Here is a 22,672-nt window from a genome sequence, read left to right on the forward strand (position 1 = left end):
GACCTGTCAATTCGGCTAGATAACCTGTCGGCTACCCGCGGACATTCAGATCGGGATCTGCCGGTTCTATCCCCCAGCACCACCGCTCCGATACCCATGGAGCTGGGAGGTGCTGCGCTCAGGGAGACCGGAGGAGGTTCCTTCACATGCACCATCTGTGGCCTCAGAGGTCATAGTGCTGGTCGGTGTCGGGTTGGTTCCTCTGGGGTTCGAGGGAAACAGACAGGGCCCTCCAGGTGAGCCGGCACCATTCTCACCCAGAGCCCTCTGTTTGCACACCTGTTTTTGCATGTTACTTTTCCTGAGTTTTCCCCGCTTTCCCAGCATAAGGCGCTCGTCGATTCAGGCGCGGCTGGGAATTGTATAGACAGATCATTCGCCCATAGTTTAGGGATCCCCATTGTTCCAGGGCTAGGGAGGTCTGCGCCCGTGTATGAGTAACTCGTCCTGCCATACGGGTCTTCCAAGCCTTTGTGGACGAGATTTTCAGGAACCTGCACGGGCAGTGTGTAAATCAAATCAAATCAAATGTATTTATATAGCCCTTCGTACATCAGCTGATATCTCAAAGTGCTGTACAGAAACCCAGCCTAAAACCCCAAACAGCAAGCAATGCAGGTGTAGAAGCACGGTGGCTAGGAAAAACTCCCTAGAAAGGCCAAAACCTAGGAAGAAACCTAGAGAGGAACCAGGCTATGTGGGGTGGCCAGTCCTCTTCTGGCTGTGCCAGGTGGAGATTATAACAGAACATGGCCAAGATGTTCAAATGTTCATAAATGACCAGCATGGTCAAATAATAATAATCACAGGCAGAACAGTTGAAACTGGAGCAGCAGCACGGCCAGGTGGACTGAGGACAGCAAGGAGTCATCATGTCAGGTAGTCCTGAGGCATGGTCCTAGGGCTCAGGTCCTCCGAGAGAGAGAAAGAAAGAGAGAAATAGAGAATTAGAGAGAGCATACTTAAATTCAGACAGGACACCGGATAGGACAGGAGAAGTACTCCAGATATAACAAACTAACCCTAGCCCCCCGACACATAAACTACTGCAGCATAAATACTGGAGACTGAGACAGGAGGGGACAGGAGACACTGTGGCCCCATCCGATGACACCCCCGGACAGGGCCAAACGGGAAGGATATAACCCCACACACTTTGCCAAAGCACAGCCCCCACACCACTAGAGGGATATCTTCAACCACCAACTTACCATCCTGAGACAAGGCAGAGTATGGCCCACAAAGATCTCCGCCACGGCACAACCCAAGGGGGGGCGTCAACCCAGACAGGAAGATCACATCAGTGACTCAACCCACTCAAGTGACGCACCCTTCCTAGGGACGGTATGAAAGAGCCCTAGTAAGCCAGTGACTCAGCCCCTGTAATAGGGTTTAGAGGCAGATAATCCCAGTGGAAAGAGGGGAACCGGCCAGGCAGAGACAGCAAGGGCGGTTCGTTGCTCCAGAGCCTTTCCGTTCACCTTCACACTCCTAGGCCAGACTACACTCAATCATATGACCCACTGAAGAGATGAGTCTTCAGTAAAGACTTAAAGGTTGAGACCGAGTTTGCGTCTCTCACATAGGTAGGCAGACCATTCCATAAAAATGGAGCTCTATAGGAGAAAGTGTAGTGGTGTATATCGATGACATTCTGAGCATGTGTCCTTGGTGCACAAGGTGCTTGGTCGACTGTTGGAGCATGACCTGTATGTCAAGGCTGAGAAATGCTTGTTCTTCCAGCAGTCCGTCTCCTTCCTAGGATACCGCATTTCCACCTCAGGGATGGAGATAGAGAGTGATTTTAGCCGTGAGTAATTGGCCGACTCCCACCACGGTAAAGAAGGTGCAGCGGTTTCTAGGGTTTGCCAATTACTACCGGAGGTTTATCCGGGGTTTTGGTCAGGTAGCAGCTCCCATTACCTCACTGCTAAAGGGGGGTCCGGTTCGGTTGCAGTGGTCGGCTGAGGCGGATAGGGCTTTTGGTCATCTAAGGGCTCTGTTTACCTCGGCGCCCGTGCTGGCCTATCCGGATCCCTCTTTGGGGTTCATGGTGGAGGTGGACGCGACCGAGGCTGGGATAGGAGCCATGCTCTCTCAGCGCTCGGGCATGCCACCGAAGCTTCGCTCTTGTGCTTTCTTCTCGAAGAAGCTCAGCCCGGCGGAGCGAAACTATGATGTGGGGGACCAGGAGCTGTTGGCTGTCGTCAAGGCGTTGAAGACGTGGAGACATTGGCTTGAGGGGACTAAACACCCTTTCCTCATCTGGACTGACCAACGCAACCTGGAGTACATCCGGGCAGCGAGGAGACTGAATCCTCGTCAGACAAGGTGGGCCATGTTTTTCACCCGTTTTGTTTTCACCCTTTCTTACAGACCAGGTTCCCAGAATGTGAAGGCAGACGCACTGTCCCGGCAGTATATGACACAGAGGAGCGGCCCATGGATCCTACCCCCCATACTCCCGGCCTCCTGCCTGGTGGCGCTGGTAGTATGGGAGATGGACGTGGACATTGAGCAGGCGTTACGTGCAGAGTCCGCTCCCCTCCAGTGTCCCGCTGGGTGTCTGTACGTTCCGTCTGCCGTCCGTGACCGGGCTGATCTATTGGGCTCACAAGTCCCCCTCCTCTGGTCATCCAGGGATCGGTAGGACAGTGCACTGTTTGAGTGGGAAGTACTGGTGGTCCACCTTGGCTAAGGACGTGAGGGTTCATGTTTCCTCCTGCTCAGTGTGCACCCCGTGTAAGGATCCTAGGCACCTGCCCAGAGGGAAGCTACACCCCTTACCCGTTCCACAGAGTCCTTGGTCGCACCTGTCGATTGATTTTCTATCCGATTCGATCCCCCCCCCCCCTCTCCTCCCTCTGCCCGGTCTCCCTACGGCCCAACAGAGGCCTTGTTTACGCACGTCTTCCGGCACTATGGGATGCCTGAGGATATAGTGTCTGATTGAGGTCCCCAGTTCACTTCGAGGGTCTGGAGGGCGTTCATGGAATGTCTGGGGGTCTCGATCAGCCTTACCTTGGGGTTTCACCCTGAGAGTAATGGGCAGGTGGAGAGAGTGAACAAGGATGTGGGTAGGTTTCTGCGGTCTTATTGCCAGGACCGGCCGGGACCGGCCGGGGGAGTGGGCCGCGTTCTGCTTGCCTCTGGCAAAGATGTTTGAATATGATGTCATTTTTTGTTTAGACTGTTTGAAAATAGTAAATTTTTGATCGCAAAGATGTCGCATGCGCAGCTCACCTGCTTTTCAAGAAGCTTTTTGTCACTCCAAGAGAACCTTTATAATACTTCTAAGATTTATTGGTGAATAGTTATTCCAGGAATCCCAACGGACACTGAAGAACCACGGAACCATTGAAGAACCTTTATTTCTTACACTGTTTTCCAGTTTAGATCTGATTGATGTGTGGTACCATTATGGAAGTGACTAGAGGGGTTCTGTTGCATGAAACAGTACAGTGCTCTAATATAAAATATCATCTTTATTTTCGGGTTGTTATGATTACATTGCTGGTCCTTTGATCCGACACTGCTCTGGAGTCACTTGGTTTGGAATTGCCATATTGTGTTGGACAGTGAGTACAGAATGCATTGCATCAATTTCCATAGGCAAAAAAAAAATGTTTTTGCATGCAATAGTATTCAAACAAATCTTCACTGCAGAAGAAATATACAGTGCTTTCAGACGGTATTCACGCCCCTTTACTTTTTCCACATTGTATTGTGTTACAGCCTGAATTTAACATTGACTAAATTGAGATTTTGTGCCACTGATCTACACACAATACCACATAATGTCAAAGTGGAATTTTCTTATTTTCTTTGTAGAATGTTTTTTTTAATTAATAAAATGTACAACTGAAACATCTTGAGTCAATAAGTATTCAACCCTTTGTTATGGCAAGCATAAATAAGTTCAGGAGTAAAAATGTGCTTAACAAATCAAATAATAAGTTGCATGGACTCATCCCGTGTTCAATAATAGTGGTTAATTAACATGATTTTTTAATAACTACCCCATACAAATGATCTGTAAGGTCCCTCAATCAAGTAGTGAATTTCAACCACAAAGACCAGGGAGGTTATTCAATGTCTTGCAAAGAAGGGCACCAATAGGCAGATGTGTAAAAAACAAAATAAAAAGCAGACAATGAAGACTACACTCATTGTGAAGTTATTAATTAGGCTTTGGATGGTGTATCAATACACCCAGTCACTACAAAAATAAAGGTGTCCTTCCTAACTCAGTTGCCGGAGAGGAAGGAAACCACTATGGAATTTCACAATGAGGCCAACGGTGACTTCAAAACAGTTACAGAGTTTATTGGCTGTGATAGGAGAAAACTGAGGATGGATCAACAACATTGTAGTTACTCCACAATACTAACCTAAATGACAGAGTGAAAATAAGGAAGCCGGTACAGAATAAAAATATTCCAAAACATGCATTCTGTTTGTAACAAAGCACTGAAACATTTTTTTATTCCTGAATACAAAGTGTTGTTTTGGGCAAATCCAACACATCACTGAGTACCACTCTTCATATTTTCAAGCATGGTGGTGGCTGCAACATGTTATGGGTATGCTTGTCATCGACAAGGACTAGGGATAAAAATAAACAAAATACAGCTATAAGCACAAGAAAATCCTAGAGGTTAAACCTGGTTCAGTCTACTGGGAAACAAATTCACCTTTCAGCAGGACAATAACCTAAAACGCAAGGCCAAATCTACACTGGAGTTGTTTACCAAGGGCGACACAATGTTCCTGAGTGGCCTAGTTACAGTTTTGACTTAAATCGACTTGATAATCTATGGCAAGACCTGGAAATGGTTGTCTAGCAATGATCAACCATCAATTTAACAAAGCTTGAATAATTTTGAAAAGAGTAATGGACAAATGTTGTACAATCCTGGTGTGCAAAGCTCTTAGAGACACCCAAAAAGACTCACAGCTGTAATTGCCACCAAAGATGCTTCTACAAAGTTTTGATTCAGGGGTGTGAATACTTGTGTAAATTAGATATTTCTGTATTTCATTTTCAATACATTTTCAAACATTTCTAAAAACATGTTTTCATGTTGTCATTATGGGGTATTGTGTGTAGTAGATGTGTGAGAAATAATATTTTTCATCCATTTTTAATTCAGGATGTAACACAAAATCCAAGTGTTACTGTAGTTGCTCTTGCATTGAGACAATGTATGCATTAATCAAAATCAGTTTAATTTTAGTAAATAGGCCCAAATATTGTAAAATGTCACTTAAATGTGCTGAGGAAAAGCTGAAAATAGCAACATGGAGAATTAGATCTTTGTTTTCCTGCAGTTCTTTGTGATATTGGGAGTAATTTTCCACTACACTCAGTCGGATTTGAGGATGACAAAGAATGCTTCAAATAAACTTCAGTGCAGAGCTACCAGTAAAGAAGTAATACAAATAGTTACCTTTTTTGTTCAACAAATAACCTTAAATTCAATACATTTTCATCTCTGTTATCAAAATTAAGAGAACCAATGAATACAAAAAAATGATTTTGATTTGTTTAACACTTTTTTTGATTACTACATGATTCCATATGTGTTATTTCATAGTTTTGATGTTGACTTAAATGTAAATGTAAATGTTTTCACTATTATACTACAATGTAGAAAATAGTCAAATAAAGAAAAACCCTTGAATGAGTAGCTGTGTCCAAACTTTTGACTATGTTGTCAAAATAAATCATTATAAACTGTAACATATAAAAATAAAGAAGTCACAGTGATGCCGAAACATTGGTGTTTCACCCAATAAATGGGAGTTTATATATATATACAGTGTGCGACTCTTTATTTTTATATTTTACCGATTATTTGCAGTTAGTCAGCACCTCTAAACTAAATCATTTTCTCTGGGTGTACGCCAGTTCATGCTTTTTTCCCCAAATAAATCATTACGAAAAATCATTCTATGAAGAAATCCCTAGAAAATATGTTAGGCCTATACGTGTATTTTTAATTTTCATATCTTTCCATGGCTATACACAATACATCCAATTTTGGTCCATACAGAATTGCACAGGTCACAAATGTAGTATTATGTCAATACAGCTGCAAACAACCAGCATCCCTGTTCTGATATTCGTTTTAACTCTTCGCAAACATTTAAAGAATAGTGTTTGAGTCCTCTCTTTTACAATCTGCCCTTGTATCATACACAAATACAAGTGTCAGCACATCCATTTCTCTCACTATCCTTTTCTTTAAAACGCAAACATTTCTCTTCAAAGCCTGTTTTCATCACAACAGACACTTTTACATTAGGTACTTTTGTCATCTGTCCTCCTCATCCAAAAACTTTACCAAAACATTACTTTACAGTCCAATTAAGAGAACACCAACTATGTCAGTTCTGATAAATCACTGGTAGCACTGGTAACACATACCAGTATAACTATTGGTAACATTACACAATATAGAATTGGTGAAGTAATGTCTGGCTACTAGAATTGAAGCCAAATAAAAACAACAACGACAAAGAATTGGTCAAGTGTGTTAATGACTATCTATAGATTGATAATTGGATAAATAAATACCATTTAGTGTCTATAATACAATTACAACTAAAGTAGCTGCTTTCTCCTGTTCTCATTACTTAGAATGTTGGAAAAACACTGTCCTGATACTATGTCAGGATAAAAGCTGATCACAGTGACAATAGCTGGGCGTCAGTGGGTCCATACTGTATGGAGTCATTATTCAGTTCACAAAATATGTAAGAAAAAAGGTAGAAATAAAAACAAAGCAGCGATCACTGAAGGTACAACTCTCTTTGGCAAAAAGGCAATCTTGTGATTACCAATGATGACATGCAAACTAGTAAAAGACATTTTCTCAAATACCAATGGCAATATGGGTCGATGTAACATTCTCCTTTCTTTGGCTGTCTATCCTTCATATGCATATTACAAACATGTCTAACATTTGAATTTAAAAAATATATAATTTGAATATTAATTGATCATTACTGTATATGATTTGGACTAAAATCTTCACCACTTGTCGAGAATACTTATTTTTGTGCAGGACAGAGAGGTGATTGTAGGAACATTGGAAACAAATAAATGGTTAATTTCCCAAAGGTAGAATTATAGGCCCAATATTGCTAAAATCATTTACATAAGTCCAAGAAAAGGGAGGATGAGCAGAAGGATAACCAGAGTAGTGTTAGGAAACTGGTTACTGTCCAGTGTCTCATTCAATCTGCCTGTGGCTCCTGTTGTCAAATATCATGGACCTCCTCTGTGGCTGATAAAAGCAGCTGGTTGAGGTCTCCAGCCTCTGTCCACTCTTGGGTATTGTCATTTTGTTCCGCAGGGTCACCCCCTCTGGGGTCCTGAGATTCTCATCCATCTCTTTAGAAAAGACATCGAGTGCTGATGTTTCAGTTGGACTTCTGATGGCCGAGAGGAGGAGCTTACCATCATCCCCTAGCGGTGGGTAATCCATGATGGGGAAGGGTGGACTGAACAAGATGAGGCTCTGTGGTCTCTGGCGGTTCCTAAAGGACGGCCTTTGTAGAACAGTAGACCGTTCAGGTCTTGGACAGTCAGCAAAGGCCTCTGCATGGGAGGAGCGTTTCCTCCTCAGCACTGGTGGGTCTGAAGTAGGTGTGGTTTTATTAGTCTCTGTAGATTTCTCTGCAATAGACTGCCTTATTTGGGATTTGGGGGCTGGCTCCTTATTCTCCAACTCCTCCTTTAGATCCCTGATAGATGGAAGAAGAGGTACAGTATCTAGTTTCTCTCCCCTGGTTTTTGTGAGTTCTTTCTCTGCTTCATTTCCTGCATCATTGTTCGTGGGATGAGGTATGTGGCTGTACTGCACCTTTGGGGGGATGACAGGCACGGCTTTGGCCTGGCAAGTCTTTATCATGAAGGCCGTCCTGACAGACGACACACTGACGGGGGCGGAGTTCCGGCGCACAGGGGCCTGACGATTGCTCAGGAACAGCTCCAGTTCCTGGGACAGGCCGTTGGATTTGGTCCCAGACGGGGTCACTGCCCCTCTCTGAATGGAGGACAACTCAGCTGACTCCAGGTTTTGCTGATTGGAAATGTCTCTGATGCATCGAAGTCCTAAATCCAAATTGAGTGAATAGGGTCTGTGTTTGGAAAAACTGTCCTGCACAGTTTTTTCTGAATAACATGCTTCATAAGACGTCTGTCTGTGGAATCTCTGGGAGGAGGTGGTGTTTTTCTGCTTGGCTATGCAGCTGTTCTCTCTGTGTGGTCTCGTTGCTTCATCACCGAGCATGGTGGTTTGGGCGGGTAACGGAAGTGGATGTGTGATTTTAGTCTCTGTTTTGCCGCTGCACGCTAGAGAGCTATTTCCTGGGAACACTTCTATGCTCCTCACGGGACATGATCCATTTGTTGGTTTGTCTTCTCTAGATTGAGGAGGAACGTTTAGATCTTTGGAGCTCAAACCTTCTTCCGCAGAACAAGACGATGACACATCTAGTTTTCCAAACAAATCCTTAAATGTGGGCGAATGAAGAGGACTGGTTACCCACTGTTTGGTGGAGCTGAAGACCTCCTCCCAAGGTTCCTCCTCCAAGTCCTCCAATTCGGAGTGTCCTCCACATCCATCCTCATCATTTTGGTGTGCTAGCCCCATGGTGTGGGATCTTTCCTCCAAACATATTGAAAGCCTCTCAATGCCTCCCATGACAACTGACAAAGCATTCTTTCCATCATCATGGAAAAGCCCTTTGACCCAATCTTGATTTTTACTTTTCCATGATGGCTCTTTTCCTTTCTCTACTACAGACATGCCTATGTATGTTATGTCATCCCCTGGCTGCAAATGGTTTATGACCTGGCTTTGTTGAGTAGAATGTAAACTTGGCTCTGTGAGGTGAGGAACCACAAGTCGTGGCTTGATGCTGATGGGTTTATCTGTTTCTGTGTGCTTAGATTTTGGGGAAATGTGGGGTTTGTTTTTTGTTTTATCTGTTGAATCAGCAGCATGTAGAGGTGTATTTTTCATATCTGTGCCAACCATGAAATGTAATGTTTTGTCAAATGGAAATAGTGTGTCTGAGGAGTTATTTCTTGCTGAATGTGCTACTGTAGAAGCACTTTGATCAGTCAATGCAGGCCTGGTGGGCATCAAAGGCTGTCCCTTGTATAATAACGAGTGAGTTGGAAGACTGGTTCTTCTTTTTGCCTTAACATCCTCACGAGTGTTCTTGGTGGAACAAACGACAGGCATAAACTCTTCTTCCATAATGTCAAGCTCAGGCTCAGTGATTTTCAGCTCAAGATGGAGTTCACACCACAGTTCTTCCTTGATAGGTAGAGATCCCATATCCTGCAAAACATAAATCACAAACGCCCTAATAAAGCGACAGCCATTGTCATTGTAAAATCCTTTGTATGTTGTATGTGATGAAGCACAGAGCTAAACTGGAGATTAAACATACCAGTTGTGTCAGTTCTTTTGTCTCAAGCTGCGGTGCTGGCGGGCTGTCCAGTTGATTCCCAGGAGATTGCTGTTTCTCTTTATCTTCCTCTCTTGTGTTGGGAGTGGAAGACTGTCTCAGGTCAGATACTTCCACCTTCCCTTGAACCTCTTTCACCTCTCCTTCACTTCCTGAAACTAATAACATAAATAGATGTGTCATTATTTTATTAATAGACGCGGTTACCATGGATAATGAGGAAGGTTTTCAATCTGAGTGTGCGTGCTCACACGCACACGCACACACACACACGCTTTTCTCCATGTTACCAGGTGAAAATGTCCTACCTTCTGGCACACTTTTGGAAGCTGCCTCCTCTCTGCTCCTCTCCTCTGCTGGTCTCGCCTCATTTTCCAGAGGGGTTGAGCTGCTGTTACTGTAAATACTGCTCTCACTCGCCACACTGCTCTCTACAAGGGGGTGCTCTCTGAAACTTGAGCTGCCGCTGCTATCACTCTGGTCTGACTGGGAGGTTTCTCTGCTGGGTTTCAGGGCAGCTGCAGCAGGCCTCTCTTTCCCTGTTGCCCTGCAGGGGGTGCTGTTGGAGCTGATGACTGCAGACACCCTCAGGGGCACGGACACAGCAAAGGGCTCTGATATGTTGAGAGCCTTGCGCTGATGCCTAGGGGAGGACTCAGGGAAGAGGCTTCCTGGGAAGGAGGGCCTGGATGTGCTGCTGTGGGTGGAGCCAGAATACAGCATCCTCCTGTTTTTAGGAGAGGTGGGCTGGCAGCTGCTGAGGTCATCGCCTTTGAAAACCTTCAGTTGTTCAGGTAGAGACTTCTTTTGGGGTGGTGAGACACTTGGAGAGCCCCTTCTCTTCATGTTAGGGCTGCTGCCACCTGTGGCCTCGCTCGATTTCTTAATCTCAAACTCCCACCTTTGGTGTTCACTGAGGTCATAGAGCGAGTCAGATTCAAGTGTTCTGGATTTTATGCCTGGTGCAAAGAAACCGTTGGCCTCGCCTGCTGAGTTGAAATTTCCTGGCTTGTCATCATCTGTGTGTTGGAAATCAAATGTGAAACAAATGGTTAGATATACATCTTCTCAGCCTTAATTACAAAGCAAATGCTACAATGAGGATTTGTTTATTGGAGAGAACTGCTGTGAGTAGATTTCACGATGACAAAAGTCTTTTGTATGCAATGTAGTGCATTCAGCCCCACCTGTTGGCAGAGAGCACAAAGAGTCCATGCTTCTAGCTGGTCGGATAGCTGCCTTTTCTGTGAATCAAGAATGCAGTCATGGGGTAAATCCATTTGAATTCAATACATTTTTGATAGCATCTCTTTTGATGGAAACAAAACTTTCCATACATGTCTGCCCATGGAAGAAGTGGTCAGAGAGTAACTTTTTGGACCTGAATGCCAAAGCATTTAGGAGATAGAGGTGCTCAAAGTTGACCCATTTTGCATTCCCCACCTCACGGGGGATCTGGGGGTCCTCCCATTATTTTGGGCATCTGAAGCTCATTTCCTGCATTTCTACACAATATAACATGACCCATGGACCTTCTAGCCATCTATTTAGAACAACAAAAAGTAAGCAAAAATGCCCACAGTCATCAAGCTAAGTAAAAGATCCTTATTAAATATGTTTAAGTGATTGTTAAGACTGAACTAGATCAATGATAATTCCATAATCAATATTGTGTTGCTCCTTTGACCAACAGCCTAACAAATGAACAACTCTTACAAATAAAGTACAAATACCTTTGATTGTCTTTATGAAGACATTCTCTATCAAATTTCAGTCAGACCGCCCAGCTGCCCCAAGCCGCCTGCACACCACAAGTCTAGTCAATAACTTAACTCTTTCCCCAACACAGCTTCTTCCCATCATTGTTTTATGTCTCAAGGGAAAACAAAAGTTGAATAAAAACACACATACACCTACACATTAACACAGAGAAAAAAATACACCCTCCATAAAATTCATATCATAGGCCTAAAAGTAATGTAAGGCTATTTCTACTTACACAATATGACGGAGTCACCCTGTCCTGCACCTAGGGGTCCACAGCCCTACAGCGCCACAACACCAACACACCCCACTCAGCTTTAGGATCTTACTGAAACATTCATTATTGGTTTCAGGTATGTCAGGCCAAGGCAACCAACAGTGACAACCAACAGTACAGCAGATCCCCAGGGCCAGGACTGAGCAGCCCAGCAACTAGGGATTTCCTAAATGGGTATCTCCCCTGACATGGGCATGTTTTCAATATAGACTCCTTTTTGTCGTACAGTATTCCATATAAGGCACCCAGACCTTATGAAAGTTGAACAGTATACCCTTAATCTTGTACTAAATCAAATCTAGTGATGCAGTGCCTTCGGAAAGTATTCAGACCTCTTGACCTGTTCCACATTTTGTTACGTTACAGCCATTATTATGAGCCGTCAACAGTCCTGCCACAGCGGCTGCAGCGTAACACTTGATTTACATCGTCATCAGCATTCGGTCTGGTTGGCTGAAAGCTTATGCGCATCAGAAAGACACAGTAGAGAGGAGCGGCTGCATCTACGACCCTCCGACCCAACTCCATCCCTTCCTCAGTCGGGAGTTACACGTGTGTGTCAGGGCAGCAGCAACACAGGTAGTTTGGACTCTTCCTAACCACCATATAGTAAAATATCCACACAAGCCACTAGCCAGCCTGAACTGTATATCATGGGTTAAAATATTCTGAATATTACATTATGAAGTTATTATTTAAGAGCATTGAAGTTAAATCAAAATCAGTAAACCATTTCATTTGGAGCTAGCTAACAAGCAGATTTACATCAATCAACAATGATCAACTGATAGCACACCCTCTTTTCCCGATGTCAGCCATGCCTTTAGGAGGCAAGTAGACTTGTTCAAGACCACCAAGAATCACCCTGACCCTGATTTAGCCTACTGCAGTAAAATGTTAAAGTGCTTTTACCTGTGATGTTCTGTGCTCTCAAGAACACACTCCCATTCCGGCTCAGTTTCCCCTTAGAGTCTGTCACAGACTTGCCCAAGTTGAAGATGGACTTCCACGTTTTGGATTTCCCAAAAAGCTTTCTTCTGACAGAAAAGGAGAAACATTTGTGAACAATATGGCCTGTTTGGTTTTGTATTTGTTGATAGTCAGTGTGTTTATTGAAGAGTAAAAGCAGTATGTACAGCAAAACAATGCAGTAACAATAAGGGTACAGTAGCTAAAACCATACGATCAACCTAGACTGATTTGCCAGGCACTGTACTGCATACACGGTACAGTGTATGAGTTATTGTATAATACATTATGTTTGATCGGGGTATTTTTATTTATTTATGTTTTCACTGCCAAATGTATCCAGGTGCCTGCCTGCCCAGAGGATGTGTGTATTAAGCATGTTTGTTGAGTATACTAAATAAATCAGTCAGCTGAATCCTCATCCATCTCACTTGCTATCCGATATGTCTATGACGGTATGGTACAGGGTGGCAGTGCTGGTATCTGGTAGACTGTTCTCCCGTTGTCGTTCTTTCCGTGCTGGGTGGTTAGGGCTCAGGGAGCGGGCCTGGGCCTCCTCCAGGCTCATCAGCTTCATTGGCCCACCCTGGCCACTGATAGGCAAAGTGGCATACTTCTCCCCGCACATCAAACCGGGTCCTGTAATACACCATTGTGTAGCTTTTTTACTGTTGGCATGACAATAAATACAATCCATTGTCCAATGGCCATATAAATGACACAAGCAAGAGGGCAACATTCATGAAATGTCTAAATGCACACATTGGACACGATCAAACATTGTGACATGCATACCTTTCGGTTTTATTGGTGCAGCTGCATGGTTGAAGATCTGCTCAGTGTGATTTAAAATGAACTCAACCACGGACTGCTGTACCCGCACCTCCAGGAAAGCCATGTCCCCATTGCAGGATGCAACTTCAATATCTTTAGAGCTACAAAACACAAAGCCAAGAGAGAAAGTAGAAATGCTTTCATTCACAACCAAGGAGTTTTTTTTTTTATACCGTTGCTCATTGAGAGTTACCATATGGAATAATGCATCCGATAGGGTATAACTCAAACCAAAGGTAGTTATCGCAGAACTGTTTTAGTATGTTCTTGGATAAGGTGATATTGGTTTGTGTACAATATGTGTAGAGCTCACCGCAACAGATTTGGAGCCCACACCAAGGCCAGGTTGCGGCTGTGCATGTTAGTCTGGGGGCTTAAGGTGGCCAGGTGGGCCAAATGTTTGGTAAGATATTCCAGAGTCCTGAAGAGAGAGGACACACACTTTCTTTTAGCTTATAAACCACATATAAATGTTGGAAAGGTCCTTTACAAGGGAAACAAAAGTCTGAAGTGAGTTTTACCTGAAGTGGGGGAGTGGTAGCTCTTTAATGACATCCTGAATATGCTGTAATCGTTCATGATCCTCCTGGACTGAGACGGCTTCCTAAACAGTAAAAGACGAAGACAAGTATTATCCATGTTGCACATTATTCTCTCTTTGAATGTGCCACAGTATTAAATGACTAATCTCTCATGTAAATCAAACAGGGATTCTTGTGACCAAAGTGGACACATTACAGATGTATTGTACTGAATCCCTTGCACTGGCTCTATGCACACTCACTAGACTCTACCCACACACTCACACATACTACACTGACACTCCAACACACACAGATACGCACACTACATATGCTCACACACAAAACACACACACACACATGCATATTGACGCCACACACACACTCACACACGTTCACATACGCTGCTGCTACTCTGTTCATTATACGGTGCTGTGAAAAAGTATTTGCCCACTTCCTCATTTCTTATTTTTTTGCACATTTGTCACACTTATAATGTCTCAAATCATCAAACAAATGTAAATATTAAACAAAGATAACCCAAGTAAACACAAAATGCAGTTAAGGGATCATTTTATTTATTAAGGGAAAAAAGCTATCCAAACCTTCATTGCCCTATGTGACAAAGTAATTGCCCCCCCCCCTTATTAAATCATGAATTTACTGTGGTTAATCACTTTTTTTGAAAGCTGAGTTCAATTTCACTAGCCACACCCAGACCTGTTGAATCAAAAAATCACTTAAATTGAACCTGTCTGACAAAGTGAAGTAGGCCAAAAGATCTCAAAAAGCAAGACATCATGCCGCGATCTAAAGAAATTCAGGAACAGATGACAAACAAAGTAATTGACATCTATCAGTCTGGAAAGGATTACAAAGCCATTTCTAAAGCTTTTGGGACTCCAGCGAACCACGGTGAGAGCCATTATCCACAAATGGAGTAAATTTGGAACCGTGGTGAACCTTCCCAGGAGTGGCCGGCCTACCAAAATTACCCCAAAGAGCGCAGCGACGACTCATCCAAGAGGTCACAAAAGAACCCACAACAACATGTAAAGAACTGCAGGCCTCAATTGCCTCAGTTAAGGTCAGTGTTCATGACTCAACCATAAGAAAGAGACTGGGCAAAAATGGCATCCATGGCAGAGTTCCAAGGCGAATACCACTGCTGACCAAAAATAACATAAAAGCACGTCTCCCTTTTGGCAAAAAAACATCTTGATGATCCCCAAGACTTTTGGGAAAATATTCTGTGGACCGACGAGACAAAAGCTTAACTTTTTGGAAGGTGTGCGTCCCGTTACATCTGGGGTAAAAGTAACACAGCATTTGAGAAAAAGAACATCATACCAACAATCAAATATGGTGGTGTTAGTGTGATGGTCTGGGGCTGCTTTGCTGCTTCAGGACCTGGACCACTTGCTGTGATTGATGGAACCATGAATTCTGCTCTCTACAAAAAAATCCTGAAGGAGAATGTCCAGCCATCAGTTCATGACCTCAAGCTGAAGCGCATTTGGGATCTGCAGCAGGACAATGATCCAAAACACACCAACAAGTCTACCTCTGAATGTCTTTAAAAAAAAAAAATGAAGGTTTTGGAGTGTCCTAGTCAAAGTCCGGACTTGAATCCGATTGAGATGCCGTGGCGTGGACCTTAAAAAGGCGGTTCATGCTCGAAAACCCTCCAATGTGGCTGAATTAAAACAATTCTGCAAAGAAGAGTGGGCCAAAATTCCTCCACAGCGATGTGAAAGACTCATTGCCAGTTATCGCAAACACTTGATTGCAGTTGTTGCTGCTGAGGGTGTTACAACCAGTAATTAGGTTTAGGGGGAAATTACTTTTTCCACATAGGGCCATGACGGTTCGGATAGCTTTTTTTCCCTTAATAAATCAAATCATCACTTAACTGCATTTTGTGTTTACTTGGGTTATCTTTGTGTAATATTTACATTTCTTTGATGATCTGAAACATTTAAGTGTGACAAATGTGCAAAAAAAATAAGATATCAGGAAGGGGGCAAATACTTTTTCACAGCACTGTATATCCTGATTGCCTAGCCACTTTTATCCTTATGTACATACTCTATTACCTCAACTACCTTGTACCACTGCACATTGACTTGGTACTGGTACTCCTTGTACCTAGTTCTTGTTATTGTGTTACTATTTTCTTTAGCAAATATTTGTCTTACTTTTTAACTCTGCACTGTTGGGAATGGGCTCTTAATTAAACATTTCACTGTAAAGTCCACTGGATCCGTGGGTTAACTGCTTGCTCAGTGGCAGAACGACAGCATTTTTACATTGTCAGCTCAGGGATTCGATCCACAACCTTTCGGTTACTGGCCCCGCGCTCCTACCCGCCAGGCTAGAAACACTGCCTCTTTGAACAGTACTCACAGTGAATTTCTTGTAAAGCTCATAAGTGAGTAGAGGATTGGGTAGCTCCCTGAAGTACAGCTTGCATAAGGAGCCCACACAGTGGATATCCTGGAGGTACATGTCCTTTGTGAGGTCAGGGCACAACTCAGTGCAAAATTCCTGTCTGTAAGTAAGCACACAAACACATGGGTATCGATACAGCTGGAGACGAAGGATGCTTCCACAATCCCTCTAGTATGTGCAGGTTGTTTTGTAAGATTGAAATGTAGGCTGCTAAGGGTTTATATTGAATAAACTAAAGTTGTACAGCATGGTACGTTCATTATGGCCTAAATCGATTACACGTACAACACAAACATGCATAGTATAGAGCCCAAACTGAAATGTTGACATCCCTGTCCAAATTCTTTTGGGAGGCACAGTATGTGGTTAAAAATAGTTACCTGAGTCGCTGGATATTGGAGGTGACCCCTGAGAGTCTGTATATCCCATCCACAACGCCATGTTTCTCAATGAACTCTGCACACGTCTTTAAAACTTGGGGAACTGAAAAAAATAACGATAAACAAATATTATTTCAACCATCCGTTCGACATGAAAAGACACCCACACGGCAAACCCAACATTTCTTTTTTTTTTTGAGGGTTCAGTCTGGCAACAGACAGACTTTGAGGAGTGAAGGTCAACATATTATAGGGTGGTCATATTAAACTCTAATAGATGTTGTAAAGATGGTACGTGAACAAGCTGTTATTTATGCGAGAAATCATAACATGCGACGTTACGTATCTTTTGGTGTTCTGCAAGAGGCGGCATTCTCTTTTTAGCAGAAATGCCGTTCAACTGAATATCTTTCATTATATTATTTGAAAACGTAATGCCATGTCTTCAGTCTGGGGCAGTGGCTGGGAAAACGTGGCAACTTGGGTTTTAGCGGTTGGGAAAATGCTGGCATTCCATTTCAACTGCTGACATAAGGCAGAAAGAGGAGGGACAGAGAGGGCCTCTATGAACTGGACAGGGTCAGTTTAGTGCTGTATTTACTATAAACAGAGTCAGAATCTGGATCTTTGGCTCATTCTTTGAGACAACCCTTTTTTCCATGGCAGAAAAGGACAGAGAAGCGTGAGGAGGATAGTTTGGGAGAAACCAATTGCCATTAGTATAAATTGTATTAGTACTTATTTAGTATTTGAAATCATACTAAACACACTTTACGCTGTAGCTTGGCTTTGTATTCCATAGGGTTGCTGATTGTGAAGAAGGTGGAATTTCACAGGAAGTGAAAAATGGTTTGTTTGTTTCAGAGGAAGGTTGACACACCCAATCCTTGCAGCTGGTATTACTTGTGACACTTCCTCTAATAGAAATAGCCTTTCAAATGTTACCACCCAATTCTCTAACGCTTTCCAAACTCTATTCCCAACTGGGATGTCTCTATTCTTAAAATATGTTATCTACGATGTTGTATTCGAGAGGAATGTAGGGTTGCTTTCCACACCAATGAATACTTGTAAATCAAAGAACATCTTCATAATACATTTAAACTGGAAATGAAACATGTATAGCTCCGCTTTGGCACGGTATGGCGTAGACTACAGCAGTTAGTGTCCCTCCTTACTACGCTAATCGAAAAACCATATGATATAGCTCACTTCTTTTTGCCAAAGTTGTTCCACTCTGGACTGAAATCAGCAAACCAATGTATGCAACAACCTTAGACAAGAAATACCCCGTGGACAATGTTCCTGTTAACTCCTCTATCCCTCAAGGAAAGCACTTGAGACTCAAAGCTCAACTAATTTAAGCTAAATAGACCTTCCCACTTGGCAACCAGGCATTCCCCACTTCACAGATACACTAGATGAGGCCCTTCCCAGAACTCTTTACAAGGGGATAAGGAACCATCTCGCCAGTGCCCCAGTGACGGTGGACCGTTTCGCATTTTTAGCCGCACAGTGACAAGCATGGAGGTCAATCTCTCGTGTCCCCAGAGAATGCAGAGTGATATAGTGTCGGTCTACTCAACAACTTACAGTGGAACAGTGGCATAGATCAATGACAGTTTACAGATTGTTTCCCTCATTTGCAGACTCTTAACATATCTCATGAACAACACAACTAAACTTGAACAATAAATCAGTAAGCACATAGACATGATGATTTCTTAAAACTGCATTGTTGGTTAGGGGCTCGTAAGTAAGCATTTCACTGTAAGGTCTACACCTGTTGACTAATACAATTTGATTTGATTTGATATTACTCATATGCAGCTGAACATTAGCTAAGCAAAACTAAAATAATTTATTCCATCTTTGAAGCTTTGAAACGTACTAGCCAGAGGTTCCCCCTGGGCAGTATGAATGAAAGTCTGTTCTCCCACATGAGGCTTGCTTAGGGACTACACATCTGAACAGACACTCTCAGTGACATGCCTGTGGTCAAAATGGTGGCTGGTCTGAATGGGATTTGAGTCACCGTGAGTTTAGAGTATTTTCTCAGGACGAAAACTCCTGCTTGCCTGAAAATCTTCTTGCGGATTCAAAAGGAATCTAAGACTTATTGAATGAGATGCTGTTATTTTAGACGACAACTGTTAAATCAAATAACATCCTCGTAGGTAAATTGTCTGTGTAAATGAAGTAATTACACACATCCTTTCTCTTCCCTGTCTAGGGTCAAACAGAGTTAGTAACATTTCAGCAACCTCAATACCGACTCAACAACAGCTGATATCTCAAAGTGTCATGTCAACAAAAGCAGATATTATTATAAGCCACTGGTAATTATATATGCCATTTGACAAATAAAAACTAAAAGTATCATCATATTAACCATATAGTCATTTATACCTTCTCCCCTGTAACAGAGAAAAGTGTATATTGTGTAACAAAGATCTACTGTATCAAATCTGTTACATCTGTTAAATCTGATCAAAATAAAGGTTTTCAAATCACATCACCTCACTTCATATTACCTCCATTCAAATACTATCTGGGTAAACACACCCATCCTCAATTGTAAAATATGATCTGTGGCTGACACTCCCCCCAATGAGCAGTGTTGCCCACCCAGAATCCTCAGACAGCGAGCCAGACACAGGCCTCTTGGTGGGCAGGGGAAGTTGACAAAAAGACTATGAGCCACACCCTAACTCACAAATCCCCTATTTAAAACTCTGTGGGAGCCTAAAGGACTTAATGGAATGTAAAACATATGTACATCGATATCCATATTGCAATATACATCTGTGTCACATACCTGAATAAACAACATCATCTTCTATACAACTGTTAAAAACAGCATGGATCTTTCCTAACCAATTTCACATTAAGTTTACAAAATCATCCAAGGCAAAGAGGTTTAACATTGTTTTCCCCCAAAATTATGGGGTTAAATAAGTCTCAATCTAATTCGGAATTCTCCTAAAGCCTTAGAGGTGTTCCATACATGTATAGACAATTCAACTGTACCATGACACATCCTGTCGCAAACAGTCATCAACATTGTAATAGCTCAATTAAAAACAAAATCGGTTGTTTGTTTTTTTAAATTAAAAAACAAAATGTGTTGTTTATATGGTTAATACTACATGTCTAATAAATCTGTAAACATGAAATATGACAATGGCCTCAACAACTCTAGTACATGTTGAATAATGGGCCAATGATTAGGCTCCGTTCCTGTGTAACTCAGAATTCATAAGGTCACTATTATGGGGGCATGATGACATTTTCTGAAATCTGCTGGAAAAGGGAAGCAGCGGGAAAGGGAAGCAACATAATAAACATTGAAAAAAAAAACAAGTTTACCGTCTTGTCCTGAATTGTGTAGATGTTCTGTCAAGTCACAGCCGAATGCATTCTCACATCCTTTCTTTTTGGACTTCTGCTTGGTTCCTTTATTCTTCATCTGGATCCAGTTTAGTAGTCCAGGAGTTCAGAACAAACAAATCCTCAAATACACAACCATTGATCCAACAGACCCTGGGAAAGGGGTGAGATGTAGCCCAGAAGTAAAAACCATACAAACCTCCCAAAAAGGATTCAGCCGCTCACATCTTGACCAACCACACTAAATGTGTGGGAGACTGAAAAGTCCTTGAGAGAAGAATGAAGCAGACGTCACTTTTCTGTCAGAGTTTTAGTGCTTTATACATTTCCAATCAATCTTACAAAAATGTATGGGAAAACCCCTTGTCAGTTATAATTGTAAAATGTGGATTGGGAATGGCAGTCCTCTGAAGTGATTTATCTCAGGAGGATTTGCAGAAAACAGCACCAGAATTATTTGGTTTCCTGTCGTTTTTTTACTCAGTGTCCCTCTGCCTTTTTTCTCTCCTCCTCTTTTCCTCTCGTCCACACAATCTCCCTGTTCTTTGGCTCCTCTGTATATGAGGAAATGTACCCAGTGAGGCGCAGGAATATTGTTTCTTTATCCTTCTGCTTCCAGTTTTCCATGTTTCGAAGGTCATGGTAGTTGTGGCACTGGCGTGGTATGGAGATTTGAAATGTCAAGTCTGTGAGAAGGGGAGGGAAGTGAAGTCATGGGAGGGGAATCGCGGACTGCTCTTTCTCCTCTGGTTTAGAGATTACTGACCCCTTTTATCCACACTTTTTTTTGTTGCCATGGTCCTAACAGGAAATCTGCTCTTTGCCTTCCTGAATGCTCCCAAAGTACACAATTTCCTGTACAGAGAGCCTTGTTTGGAAAACAAAAACAGACTGGTTCTTAAGGAAGAGGGAAGTGGGGGGAGAGTGAAATGAGGGCTTTAAGGGCACAGATGGGAAAACTGGGAAAAGGGACACATGGTTCTTGTTACTGACTGCTTAGCAGTTTAATCCTTTTCCCTCAAAAGCGGACTGAAGCTCCAACCACATGTTTGAAGTACACTTCCTCATATCAAATTAATGTTTAACGGATCAGAATGAATCAATACTTTAAAACAACCTTACTAAAACTCAGTAGGCCTAAATACATAGCTACTGGGTTGGTTGAAAGACATTCAGGGTTTTCCATTTCATTTTAAAGCATATACCTGGATCGACACAACTGATGGACGTCGGATGTGGAATAAACTTAACACTTTTGAGGTCTGAAAACATCAGACAATATTTGAAGTGAATAAAACTAACTTTAATGAACATATGTATAGCTGTAGTTGACCTTTCTTTGATTTGGTTTAAATTGTTTCTTGGCAATCTGTAGAACTGTTGAAAGAGCATGGTATTTTAGCCCTTCCTGTTCAAAGAGGAAATAAGTACACTACCAAATACCAAGAGAATTCACATGCCCTTGTTGGTCCTTAGGTAGTGTCAAGTAGAGTCAAACAAGGGTGTTTATAGTTGCAAGCTATAACTTGGGCCCATAGCTTTTCCAGGTCAGGTTATGTTGTCAGGTCCCTAACTTTAGCACTAGGTCTTTAGCCATTAAGGGTAATTTAATTGATCATTTGTTTTTGGCTTAAAATAAAAAGTTTCTAGTCAAGTGACCAGGCTTGCTGAGCCATTGAGAAAACAACCCACGTAGGGAGTCAATAGTTTCGACATATCCTTAGTCATTCCCCCCGCCCGAGGACAGCTGGCTAATAGTACAGTAGGAATCTTTTCTGTGGTTTTATTATCATTTTAAGCTCTTTATGTGTCTGCTGTAGTGCAAAGTACATTTCAAACTCTACATTCTATGATATCATGTGATATCTTGTTTGCTGGGCTCAAAGCTTAATGTTTCAAATGTCAAAAGTTAACCTTTGGTGCCCTGGCCATCCTGGCCTCCACTGAACAAAGCTTTCTTTCTGCACCACAGGAAAACGAGATGACATCATTTTGCCCATACAAAGGCTCGGACATCACACTCCTTCCCCTCTTTGGTTCCCTCCACAAGACTGGACTGGTGAAACAAGTGCTCCCTTCAGAGCACAGCCTTCAAAATTGTAATCAAACTACTATACTGAACAAAAATCTAAAACGTAACATGTAAATTGTTGGTCCCATGTTTAATGAGCTGAAATAAGAGACCAAAAATGTTACATATGCACAGAAAGCTTATTTCGCTCAAATTTTGAGCACAAATTTGTTTACATCCCTGTTAGTGAGCATTTCTCCTTTGCCAACATAATCCATCCACCTGACAGGTGTGGCATATCAAAAAGCTGATTAAACAGCATGATCGTTACACAGGTGCACCTTGTGTTGGGGACAAAAGGCCACTAACAACACAATGCCAAAGATGTCTCAAATTGAGGGAGCGTGCAATTGGCATGCTGACTGCAGGAATGTCCATCAGAGCTGTTGCCAGAGAATTTAAATGTTCATTTCTCTACCATAAGCCTCCAACATAATTTTAGAGAATTCTAGTTGGCTGGGCCTAGCTCAGAAGTGAGTGGGCCTATGCCCTCCCAAGCCCACCCATGGCTGCGCCCCTGCCCAGT

The 22,672-nt window shown here is 42.6% G+C and overlaps 1 protein-coding gene across 2 annotated transcripts; it reads right to left on the bottom strand.

The window, feature by feature from the left end:
• Positions 1-4,301: 4,301 nt before the first annotated feature.
• LOC115135526 (rho GTPase-activating protein 31-like) lies at positions 4,302-21,796 on the bottom strand. Of its 2 annotated transcripts, XM_029670302.2 has the most exons (13): positions 20,275-21,795; positions 20,055-20,154; positions 16,686-16,788; positions 16,261-16,405; positions 13,855-13,937; positions 13,647-13,754; positions 13,295-13,434; positions 12,931-13,138; positions 12,443-12,567; positions 10,677-10,733; positions 9,798-10,508; positions 9,472-9,647; positions 4,302-9,359 (listed from the first exon to the last, which is right to left on the bottom strand). In XM_029670302.2, the coding sequence occupies exons 2-13, from the start codon at positions 20,152-20,154 to the stop codon at positions 7,239-7,241; spliced, it is 4,077 nt and encodes a 1,358-aa protein (XP_029526162.2). In that variant the 5' UTR covers positions 20,275-21,795; the 3' UTR covers positions 4,302-7,238. The 2 variants fall into 2 exon arrangements, with proteins under 2 accessions (XP_029526162.2, XP_029526163.2); XM_029670303.2 differs by having other exon boundaries at positions 12,443-12,564; positions 20,055-21,796.
• Between the last annotated feature and the right edge of the window lie 876 nt (positions 21,797-22,672).

This window comes from Oncorhynchus nerka, linkage group LG10 (genome assembly GCF_034236695.1).
Source record: "Oncorhynchus nerka isolate Pitt River linkage group LG10, Oner_Uvic_2.0, whole genome shotgun sequence".
NCBI classification, from domain to species: domain Eukaryota; kingdom Metazoa; phylum Chordata; class Actinopteri; order Salmoniformes; family Salmonidae; genus Oncorhynchus; species Oncorhynchus nerka.